Below are 12297 nucleotides of genomic sequence, written 5' to 3' on the forward strand. Positions count from 1 at the left end.
TCTGTAAACTCCTTCAGCTCCTCCAATTCTGGCCTCTTGTGCATCCCCCGTATTCCATCGCTCCACGATCACTGGCCGTGCCTTCAGCTGCCTGGGCCCCAATCTCTGGAACTCCCTCCCTAAACCTCTCCGCCTCTCTCTCCTCCTTTAAGACGCTCCTCAAAACTAAATTTTCACCAAGTTTTTGGTCACCTGTCCCAATAACTCCTTATAAGAACATAAGAAATAGGAGCAGGAGTCGGCCATTCGGCCCCTCGAGCCTGCTCCGCCATTCAAAAAGATCATGGCTGATATGATCATGGACTCAGCTCCACTTCCCTGCCCGCTCCCCATAACCCTCGACTCCCTTATCGCTCAAAAATCTGTCTATCTCTGCCTTAAATATATTCAATGTCCCAGCCTCCACAGCTCTCTGGAGCAGAGAATTCCACAGATTTACAACCCTCTGAGAAGACATTCCTCCTCATCTCCGTTTTAAATGGGCGGCCCCTTATTCTGAGACTATGTTCCCTAGTTTTTGTTTCCCCCATGAGTGGAAACATCCTCTCTGCATCCACCTTGTCAAGCCCCCTCATAATCTTATACGTTTCGATAAGATCACCTCTCATTCTTCTGAACTCCAATGAGTAGAGGCCCAACCTACTCAACCTTTCCTCATAAGTCAACTCCCTCATCTCCGGAATCAACCGAGTGAACCTTCTCTGAACTGCCTCCAAAGCAAGTATATCCTTTCGTAAATACAGAGACCAAAACTGTACGCAATTCTCTGTGGTTTGGTGTGAAGCACCTTGGGACATTTTACTATGCTATAGGCGCTATATAAATACAGGTTCTGGTTGTTGTCGTCGGAAGAACGAACTTGCATTGAAATAGCTCCTGGTAACATCCTCGGAACATCCCTGGAAGGGTGGTCACTGATATTATGTTGGCAAACACAGAAGCCAATTTGTGCACAGCAAGCTCCCACTAACAGCAATGTGATAATGTTTTAGTGATGTTGATTGAGGGATAAATATTGGCCCCAGAACACTGGGGATAACTCCCCTGCTCTTCTTCAAAATAGCGGCCATGGGATCTTTTACATCCACCTGAGAGGGCAGACATGACCCCGGTTTAACGTCTCATCTGAAAGATGGCACCTCCGACAGTGCAGCACTCCCTCAGTGCAGCACTCCCTCAGTACTGCTCCTCTGACAGTGCGGCACTCCCTCAGTCCTGACCCTCCGACAGTGCGGCGCTCCCTCAGTACTGCCTCTCCGGCAGTGAGCCTCTCCGACAATGCGGCGCTCCCTCAGTACTGCCCCTCCGACAGTGCGGCGCTCCCTCAGTACTGCCCCTCCGACAGTGCAGCACTCCCTCAGTACTGCCCCTCCGACAGTGCAGCACTCCCTCAGTGCAGCGCTCCCTCAGTACTGCTCCTCTGACAGTGCAGCGCTCCCTCAGTACTGACCCTCTGACAGTGCAGCTCTCCCTCAGTATTACCCCTCCGACAGTGCGGCGCTCCCTCAGTACTGCCTCTCCGGCAGTGCACCACTCCCTCAGTACTGCCCCTCCGACAATGCGGCGCTCCCTCAGTACTGCCCCTCCGACTGTGCGGCGTTCCCTCAGTACTGCCCCTCCGACAGTGCACCGCTCCCTCAGTACTGCCCCTCCGACAGTGCGGCGCTCCCTCAGTACTGCCCCTCCGACAGTGCGGCGCTCCCTCAGTACTGCCCCTCCGACAGTGCTGCGCTCCCTCAGTACTATCCCTCCGACAGTGCTGCGCTCCCTCAGTACTGCCCCTCCGACAGTGCGCCGCTCCCTCAGTACTGCCCCTCCGACAGTGCTGCGCTCCCTCAGTACTGCCCCTCCGACAGTGCTGCGCTCCCTCAGTACTGCCCCTCCGACAGTGAGGCGCTCCCTCAGTACTGCACTGGGAGTGTCAGCCTGGACATTTGTGCTCAATCCTCTGGAGTGGGACTTGAACCCACGACCTTCTGATTCCGAAGCGAGAGTGGCTGTGCACTGAGCCGATTGTTAAATGAGTGAAAATGGAAGAATGTCCGCGGTCGGGCAGCTTGTGGAACTCCAGGGCCCTCCCCCGTCTGTGAGTGAGCTGGCCCGGGCGCAGTAACTCACCCTCCGCTGTTCCTTTTGTCTTTCAGTTCCCGATGGGTCCTGGCGCTGACGGCCCCCTCGGTGGGATAGCTGGCATGGAGCCTCATCACATGAATGGAACACTAGGTAACGCCCTGCGGCCTGGGGAACACTGGGTAATCCAGCACCGGGGAAATCACTGGGCAGTGGGGCGGAGGGTGTGAGGATGTGGTGAGTGGGGACGGGGGGACTGGGGATGAGGAGGGGGTGAGGATGAAGGGGTGAGTGGGGTGAGGAGTGTTCGAGTCTCTTTTCCCCCCCCCCCCCCCCCCCCCCACTCCCCGGAGCTCCTGGCCTGCCCCCCTCCCTCCGCCTCCCCCATACCCACAGACTGTGCCCCACCCTGGGGATCTGGGCCGAGTCCAGCACCCCCTGGAAACAGCCCTTCAGCCTTTCCCGTTCACTCCAGGTGTGGGTTGTGTAGCAGGATCCGAGAGTCCGGAACAAATGCAGGGATTATGTTCCCTGGAATTTAAACATTACGGGGTGATGTGATCAACGTTTTCAGGATATTGAAGGGAACTGATAGGGTAGACAGAGAGAAACTATTCCCGCTGGTTGGGGAGTCTGGGACTAGGAGCACAGTCTAAAAATTAGAGCCAGACCTTTCAGGAGTGAAATTAGGGAACACTTCTACACACACAGGGTGGTAGACGTTTGGAAATACTCTTCCACAAACGGCAATCGGTGCTAATCAGTTGTTAATTTTAAATCTGAGACTGATAGATTTTGTTAACCAAAGATAATAGGGGATATGGGCAAAGGCAGGTATATGGAGTTAGGTTGTAGATCAGGCGTGATCTCATTGAACGACAGAGCAGGCTCGAGGGGCTCACTGGTCTCCTCCTGTTCCTGTGAGTGGCTAATCGCCTGTTTCTATTTTACAGGTTCTGGCGATATCGATGGATTGTCAAAGGTGAGTTAGTGCCTGGAACAGGTCATAGGTCACAGGTCAGCTATTTCTCAGGCCCTGTTATTACATCGAGTTGGTACAGCCCAGGAACAGGCCATCGGGCCCCACCGCTCCGTGCCGGGGTTTATGCTCCACACCAGCCCCCCTCCATCTCACCCCATCACCATATCCCTCTATTCCTTTCTCTCCCTCAGGTGTTTATCCAGCTTCCCCTTAAATGCATCGATACTATTCACATCAACCCCTCCCTGTGGCAGCGAGTTCCACATTCTCACCGCTCTCTGGGTAAAGAAGTTTCTCCTGAATTCCCCATTGGATTTATTAGTGACTGTCTGATATTGATGGCCCCTAGTCCTGGTCTTCCCCACAAGTGGAAATATCTTCTCTACATCTACCCTATCGAACCCTTTCATAATCTTACAGACCTCCATCAGGTCACCCCTCGGCCTTCTCATCCCTAGAGAACAGAGTCCCAGCCTGTTCAGCTTTTCAAAAAACCTTTCTCAGCCACTTAGACATTTATAACGGTTTCGAGGAAGTGAATGCATTTTCTGAATACTGCTCGCCTCTTTCTCCAGTGGGGGAGGTGTTCACTCACTGTGGGACAGGCGGCCGTTCCAAATGTGTGAGTCCTTAAGAGTCATCACAGCCGATCCAAACTAACGCACCTGTTGTTATCAGTTACCTGATTCTACAGAAAGACTTGCATTTCTATAGCGCCTTTCACAACCTCAGGATGTCGCAAAGCACTTTACAGCCAATGATGTACTTTTGGAGTGTAGTCACTGTTGTAATGTAGGAAACACGGCAGCCAATTTGTGCACAGCAAGCTCCCACAAACAGCAATGTGATAATCTGTTTTAGTGATGTTGGGATGAGGGATAAATATTGGCCCCAGGACACCGGGGAGAACTCCCCTGCTCTTAGAAATAGTGTCATGGGATCTTTTATGTCCACCTGAGAGAGCAGACAGGGTCTCAATGTAACATCTCACCCAAAAGACGGCACCACCGACAGTGCAGCACTCCCTCGGTACTGCCCCTCCCGACAGTGCAGCTCTCCCTCAGCACTGCCCCTCCGACAGTGCAGCACTCCCTCACTACTGCCCCTCCAACAGTGCAGCTATCCCTCAGCACTGCCCCTCCAACAGTGCAGCTCTCCCTCAGCACTGCCCCTCCGACAGTGCGGCGTTCCCTCAGTACTGCCCCGCCGACAGTGCAGCTCTCCCTCAGCACTGCCCCTCCGACAGTGCGGCGTTCCCTCAGTACTGCCCCTCCGACAGTGCGCCACTCCCTCAGCACTGCCCCGCCGACAGTGCAGCTCTCCCTCAGCACTGCCCCTCCGACAGTGCGGCGCTCCCTCAGCACTGCCCCTCCGACAGTGCGGCGCTCCCTCAGCACTGCCCCTCCGACAGTGCGGCACTCCCTCAGTACTGCCCCTCCGACAGTGCGCCACTCCCTCAGCACTGCCCCTCCGACAGTGCGGCGCTCCCTCAGCACTGCCCCTCCGACAGTGCGGCGCTCCCTCAGCACTGCACTGGGAGTGTCGGCCTGGATTATGGGCTCAGGTTTCTGGAGAGGGGCTCAAACCCATGACCTTCTGACTCAGAGTCGGGAGTGCGACCCACTGCACCATGGCTGATGTATCAGATATGTTTGTGTCTATATGAACTGGGGTTGCTTGCTGAATGGAATTACCAGCCGAGAGGAATTTGTGTGGGTTTAGGAGACACATTTCAGGATCTGTGTCACTCTGGCTCTCCGAGTGAGATCTGCAGGACCTGGTACTCTCAGCTGCGAGAAAAGGCCAGTTGGAGAATCAGCACTACACTGTTATAGCCCAGTCACCAACACTCCCACCCTTCGAGCCTGCCTGTCTGCAAGGAGTGCAGGGATTGGTGAATTTACCTGTTTAAGTATATATACATATACGCTTTTTAAATTCTGCTTAAAACTGGTATTCCGTCTCCATCTAGTGGCCGTTTGCTGTGACTGCTTTCACACTCCTGCATCAATTCCTGATGTTTGTAAAAGTTAGTTGAAGTGAATCGCCCTGGGTGAATTATTTCACATTTCTGGAATTCTTCACAAATGAAAGGGGTTTACTGGGGGGTGCTGGAGGGATGGGCTTCGATGGGAGAGTTAGGGGACTGGAGGGAAGGGCTTTGCTATAGGGGAGCGTGGTGAATCCTGGATTGGATTATCAGCAACAATCAACATTCCTCATCCTTTTCCTTGTAGAATTCCCCAAACAACATGACCGGGATCAGCAATCCTCCGGGAACTCCACGTGACGATGGCGAGATGGCAGGCAACTTCCTAAACCCCTTCCAAAATGAAAGTGTAAGTTCGACCACAGTTGGGCTTTCTCTCCCCCTCTCTCTCTCCTTCTCCCTCCTTCTCCCACTCTCTCTCCTTCTCCCTCTCTCTCTCTCGGCCATTTCCCTCCCCCTCTCCTGCTGGCGCTAACACTCTCCAGACTCTGTCAACGTCGCCCAGTGTCCGTCCTTCACTTGTGAGCATAGACTGTCGGCGTAGTCAGTATCTGATCATGGAGCCCACGCCTGATGCCCCCACACACACACACACACACACTTTCCACCAGAAATCATCAGGAGCAGGAACCCTGGCTGATTTCCCCCTTTCTCTAACCCAGGGGTCACTGGATAGTGATCAGGAGCAGGAACCCTGGCTGATTTCCCCCTTTCTCTAACCCAGGGGTCACTGGATAGTGATCAGGAGCAGGAACCCTGGCTGATTTCCCCCTTTCTCTAACCCAGGGGTCACTGGGCAGGGATCAGGAGCAGGAACCCTGGCTGATTTCCCCCTTTCTCTAACCCAGGGGTCACTGAGCAGGGATCAGGAGCAGGAACCCTGGCTGATTTCCCCCTCTCTCTCTAACCCAGGGTTCACTGGGCAGGGATCAGGAGCAGGAACCCTGGCTGATTTCCCCCTTTCTCTAACCCAGGGGTCACTGGGCAGGGATCAGGAGCAGGAACCCTGGCTGATTTCCCCTCTCTCTAACCCAGGGGTCACTGGGCAGTGATCAGGAGCAGGAACCCTGGCTGATTTCCCTCTCTCTCTAACCCAGGGGTCACTGGGCAGTGATCAGGAGCAGGAACCCTGGCTGATTTCCCCTCTCTCTCTAATCCAGCGGTCACTGGGTAGTGATCGGGAGCAGGAACCCTGGCTGATTTCCCTCTCTCTCTAACCCAGGGGTCACTGGATAGTGATCAGGAGCAGGAACCCTGGCTGATTTCCCTCTCTCTCTAACCCAGGGGTCACTGGATAGTGATCAGGAGCAGGAACCCTGGCTGATTTCCCCTCTCTCTCTAACCCAGGGGTCACTGGGTAGTGATCGGGAGCAGGAACCCTGGCTGATTTCGCCTCTCTCTAACCCAGGAAAGTTATGCCAATTCAAGCTCTTCCTCCTGCTGGGACCAGGGCCTAGAAATACATCTCGGGCGGTGTTGCTTAACGGGCGGGATTGCATTGGCCGCCTGTTCTATGCAGCACCTGATTTTCAGTTCCATTACAAACTCCATCACCATCAGCAGAGGTGACCTCTGGGAGATGAGAATGTTTTTACGCAGCGAGTTGTTGTGATCGGGAACGCGCTGCCTGAAAGGGCGGTGGGAGCAGATTCAATGGTGACTTTCAAAGTGGAATTGGATAAATACTTGAAAAAGGAAAAATGTGCAGGGCTAGGGGGAAAGGGCGAGGGAGAGTGGGCCTAACTGGATCGCTCTTTCACAGAGCCGGCACAGGCACGATGGGCCGAATGGCCTCCTTGTGTGCTGTAGGATTGTACGATGACCTTACATGTGCTGTGCTTTCTTTCCCCAGTACTCCCCCAGTATGACGATGAGTGTGTGACCGAACCCTTCAAGCCCCGGCCTCCGACCCTCACGCCACCCCGCTGGAGACGAGGAGAAAGTATTCACGCGGGAGGCCAATCCCATTCGAAAATAATATTTAATGGACAATTCCCTGAGCAGAGCCTGCTGTGCCGCGCCCCGGGACGAACTTCTCGGGAAATCCTGAGGCCTACTGGAGGAGCTGAAGACGTCACATTTACGCATGGGGTAGGGGTGGGGGGTGGGGGGTATAACAGAGTGAAGGTGCAGTGCAGGGCGATCAAAGACATTTTACTGTTTGAAGGCATGTTTTTTTGTATTAAAAAAATATTGTCCATTCAGACGACAACGGCCTCAAGCCTGCAGCAGGCCCGAGCCACCGCACTGTGCGAGTATTTCAGTTATTTAGTGCTGTGTTTACCCAAACAACGCTACCCTTTCGCCAACTCTGCCGATTAACCTCTGGTGACCTGTGAAACGAGGCGGAGTGGGAGGAGTGTTTCACCAGTCACAGTTACTCAGCTGGGATTTGCCTCCCGTCCGGTGATGCCCGTGGGCCCCGAAGGCTGCAATGTGGCACTGTTGGGTCTCGAAGCCGAGTGCCCCTCCCTCAGCTGGTGCAGCCTCTTGGTAGCCCACCCATCAAAGCCGGCACTCCTCTCTTACCGGGACATAGGCGTGGCGTTTTGGGCATTAGGTGTCGCGGTTTTCCCTGCGTTTTCATGGTTACATAGAAATTTACAGCACGGAAGGAGGCCATTTCGGCCCATCGTGTCCGTGCTGGCCGACAAAGAGCTATCCAGCCACTTTCCAGCTCTGGGTCCGTAGCACTGCAGGTTACGGCACTTCAGGTGCACGTCCAAGTACTTTTTAAATGTGGTGAGGGTTTCTGCCTCTACCACCCTTTCAGGCCGTGAGTTCCAGACTCCCACCACCCTCTGGGTGAAAAAAAGTTCTCGAACTCCCCTCTAATCCTTCTACCAATTACTTTAAATTTACTTATATGAGCAGATAACTTGAACCAAAAATCTGCCATGTCTCTCTCCTCCTCCTCCCCTCTCCCTCCGTTCACATTGCAATGGACACAGAGGAGTCTGTTAGCAAAGAGGCTTTTTCTCCGAGAATTCGGAGAGAAGTTCCCGGAAGGGGCGAGCCCCATACCGAGGTTGCTGCTCCCACACGGAACAGCCAAGGAATTGGAGTCTTCTGCTGTCCGCTGGCCCAGGCTCTGGTGTTAGCCGCCCTTGGATGGTCCACTGAGCCTTGCAGTTCAGCCTCTGGTCATCTCTGGAGGACCCCACACCCTAACAACCGGGGGTTCTGCTCCCATCCTTTCTGCCGTTGCCCCCCCCCCTACTCTGATGGAATGATCTCAACTCCCAACTTCACCTCAAAACTTCAAGTTTTCTGTAAATTTAATCCCATTGCTCCTGTGAGTGTTTGGGAATAAAGATTCAAAGCTCTAGGTATAGGTCGTTCATGGGTTCATATCTTCAGAGTGCTGATGTCCTGGGTTTCTCTGACTGAGGGACTTTCGTGGCTGTTCTCCGCCCCCCCCCTCCCCAACGGGCTGGTTGGTGAATCCATCGCAGCCAAGACAGAGAGGGTCTCTGGTGCCGAGATAGCTAACTGAGCATAGACCAAGGATGGGTCAAAACCAGCCAGGGAACCGACTAGCTGGGTATGTGAGGGAGATGTGAATCAATGAGGCGTAGCTTGCGCGAGTACCAGCCCCTGATGCCGGTTAAAGCTGATTGGAGTTTTTGGGATGGGGGGAGGAGGGGGTCCAGACTCCCAATACTTCCTTGTAAATATTGTAATCATGTATTGGTTCTGGCTTCTTCAGTTCAGGTGGGGGATGGGCCCTCAATTACCACAGCCTCACTGTGAGGTGTCTGGTTTCAAGGAAAGAACTTGGCCTCAGTATCACACCTCAAAGTGCTTCACAAATGGTGGAGTCACCGTTACCTACGTGAATGTGGCAGCCATCTTGTGCATAACTCGATCTCGCAAACAGCAATGGGATGGTCAGGTCACGTGCTGGTGTTGGTTGAGTTGATAATGTTGGCCAGGACACTGCGAGAGCATCCTTCTCTTCCATTTGTTTTCATGGGATCTTTTAACATCCATCGAAGACACCAGGACCGAGAGATCGGGCTCACCCAGGGGACAGTGATTGATACCACCAGCCCAATGGAGCACGTCCATCGCAGGGTGAAACTTGGCCATTTCAAGGTTGGAAGGAGTTGGTTGTGTGGGCCTCCTTGAGTTGTACCAGACAGTGAATGGTATGGAAATTCTAAATTCAGAATGTACTGCTAACTTGAGAGCAGGGCAAGAGGTCACAGGGTCAAATAGGGGAAAGGTTAATTTAAGACCAATCACACATGGAATGGGCTCTGGTGTGGGGATACATTCTTGGAACAATTTAAGGCAAAGTTGAAGTGACTGTAGGGTGTTTCTGATTGGATGGGCCAAATGGCCTCCCTTGTCCAGCTAGAAAAACTGACAGTAGGCAGAATCATCGTCTTCAAATTATTCCATGGAACAGACACGGTCTCGCTCCCGGGGCCTCCCAACCCATTGGGCTGGTGTGCCTGACAGAAGTTAACTCTTTCTTTGATCCGCTGACTCTCGCTTGGCACTCACCCCTGATCCAATTCTTATGAATAAACCTGTGCTGCCCTTTGGAAGATTCATTGAGATTCTTCACTATAGGGAGGTGAACATAGCACCCGATGTGGTACTGAGCCAAACAAACAGATTGGGAATCGATCACTGGTCTGTCCAACATTTCCTTGATCTCCACCCTCAGTACTTCCAGTCTCAGAGATGGTTCTCTCTGCGTCTCCTGTATGCTCCTGCTCTCCATCTCGTGCACATGCTCTTACACATTCTCTCACAAAATTAAGCTCTTGCATGTTTTCTTTCAATACTTCTTCACTTTCTCGCGCACTCTCACTTTCTTTGAAACGCCTTCTTATGCTCTTTCACGCTTTCACTCTCACACTTACGTGTTTTCACACACGCTTTCGCTCACAATCTTTTCCGTGTTCTCACTCTCTCCCAGGCACCTTCTGCTCTCCCCGTGTTCTTTCACACACTCGGTCTTTCACATTCCAGGCCTGTGGTGTCTCTGTCTCCTACTGGGTGGTGGGGAGACCTACTGCCCACTAAATGATGACTCTAGCTTCAGACTTTCCCTCAATGAAAATGGCTCTACGTTTGATTGTCCATTCCACAGGTTCTGACACTAGCCTTTGAGGGGTGCAAGTGTGGCTGAGGGAGGGAAGCAATGACAGACAGATTCCAATCTTGGCCTAGCATGCGACTGATTTCCCCCCCCCCCTCCACCCAGAGTACGGGTTGCCGTGGTATCAATAACTTGTCGTGTAGGACTAAATGCTGGGCAGATGAGGTTACGTGGATGGAGGGAGGGGAGGCACTATAGCATGCCAGTAGAGAATTAGAGGGGTGAAGTCACGTTGCTGAGGGAGCAATGCACTGAAAATCCATCCATAATGCCCCAGGTCTGTCAAGAAAGGCGTTCAGTGGGTGAACACACAGCCTGGTGTGGTACTGACCCACACGGACCAGGGAGTGGCCACTGTGATCGCTGGACAGGGGTAGGACTACTTCAATTAGCATTCCAAAGTTAGGGAGGGGGCTGAAAACCAGCCATGGTTCCCGACCCCACTCCAGTGCGCTGTCCAGTGCCCCTGGTGCATGTGTGGGCATTGAGCTTTAAAAAAATTGTTTACAGGATGTGGAAGGCTGGCATTTATTGCCCATCCTTAACTGCCCTGGAGAAGTTGGTGAGCCGTCTTCCTGTGGTTAACTGTCAGCCACAGTGCTGTGAGTCTGGAGTCCCATATCGCCCAGACCGGGTAAGGGCGGCAGATTTCCTTCCCTAAAGGGCATTAGTGAACCAGTTGGGTTTTAACAACAATCCTGTAGTTTCATGGTCACCATTACTGATACTAGCTTTTTATTCCAGATTTATTTAATGAACTGAATTTAAATTCTCTCAGCTGCCGTGGTGGGATTTGAACTCATGTCTCTGGATCATTAGTCCAGGCCTCTAATTACTAGTTCCAGTAACATAGCCACTATGCTACCATTCCTGCAGGACAAGCTGTGATATCCTCTACGATCACATAACCTGCCAGCACCTCGTTCTAAGCTCAACGTGGAGAATGCTGAAATACCTGCGCGATGCAGGTACCCCGACCAGAGTTGGCACATTATGGAGGGAGGGAAGGGGCGAGAGAATGAGTTTGGGACTTGATTATATAAAATACAAAGCTCACCACTTGATACCAAGAAGGACCTCAGTCGCTCTGATATGCTTTTTCTGTAAATATATTTTTTTAATATGTTATGACCCTGTACAGCCCCATATTCCCGCTGTCCGCCAATTGCGTTTGATGTATAATTGCGTTAAACCCTCGCGTTACGTCCCGACAGTATTGAACACAGTTGGCTCCTGCCCGAGTCAGTTTGCTGATCCCAATCCCATGGGCCCCCAAGTTTGCTATAGTCGTTCTGTGTAGTATATATATTGTCATCTGTATGTTCTTTATATATTGTAAAGATTCTTTAGATGGTCAGTTGCATATTAAACTGCATCAATAAATGTCACGGATCCTTTTCTTATTCCTTGCCTGTTGTAGCTTTCTTTCAGCGAGGGAAACCGGCTGCTCGGCCCAGCCACACTGCACCCGTGTTTCCTCTAGACTACCACTTACTTCCCAAACTCTTGAATATCCCACCCAGTCAAATCCACCCCAGCATCCCCATAAATCTTAAGGCTAACATCCCCAGCATTGAATCGCTGACCACACTTGATCAGCTCCACATTGTCCGCATGCCAGACAAGAGAATCCCAAAGCAAGTGCTCTACTCGGAACTCCTTCACGGCAAACGAGCCAAAGGTGGACAGCGGAAACGCTAGGAGGACACCCTCAAAGCCTCCCTGATAAAGTGCAACATCCCCACTGACACCTGGGAGTCCCTGGCCCAAGACCACGCGAAGTGGAGGAAGTGCATCAGAGGGCGCTGAGCACCTCGAGTCTCAACGCCAAGAGCATGTAGAAATCAAGCGCAGGCAGCGGAAAGAGCATGCGGCAAACCAGACTCCCCAACCACCCTTTCTTCAACGACTGGCTGTCCCACTAGTGATAGTAGCTCTCATATTGGACTGTTCAGCCACCAAAGAACTCACTTCAGGAGTGGAAGCAAGTCTTTCTCGATTCTAAGGGACTGCCTATGACGATGAACTCCTCCCTGTGGCAACGAGTTCCACATTCTCACCACTCTGGGTGAAGAATTTCCTTCTGAATTCACTGGTTAGATAGTGACTAAGAAATCCAACAATGTTGCAACTTTTACT

General features: G+C 52.4%; 1 protein-coding gene across 1 annotated transcript in view; it reads left to right on the top strand.

Moving 5' to 3' along the window:
- The window catches only part of ssbp4 (single stranded DNA binding protein 4), a 109748-nt gene extending 102617 nt beyond the window's left edge, over positions 1-7131 (top strand). The window contains exons 15-18 of the mRNA XM_070860775.1: positions 2145-2223; positions 3024-3052; positions 5290-5391; positions 6895-7131. Coding sequence (XP_070716876.1) covers positions 2145-2223; positions 3024-3052; positions 5290-5391; positions 6895-6924 — 240 coding nt within the window. The 3' untranslated portion in view covers positions 6925-7131. The remainder of the gene's footprint in view (positions 1-2144; positions 2224-3023; positions 3053-5289; positions 5392-6894) is intronic.
- Positions 7132-12297: the final 5166 nt, after the last annotated feature.

Source organism: Pristiophorus japonicus, chromosome 18 (genome assembly GCF_044704955.1).
Source record: "Pristiophorus japonicus isolate sPriJap1 chromosome 18, sPriJap1.hap1, whole genome shotgun sequence".
Classification (NCBI taxonomy): Eukaryota; Metazoa; Chordata; class Chondrichthyes; family Pristiophoridae; genus Pristiophorus; species Pristiophorus japonicus.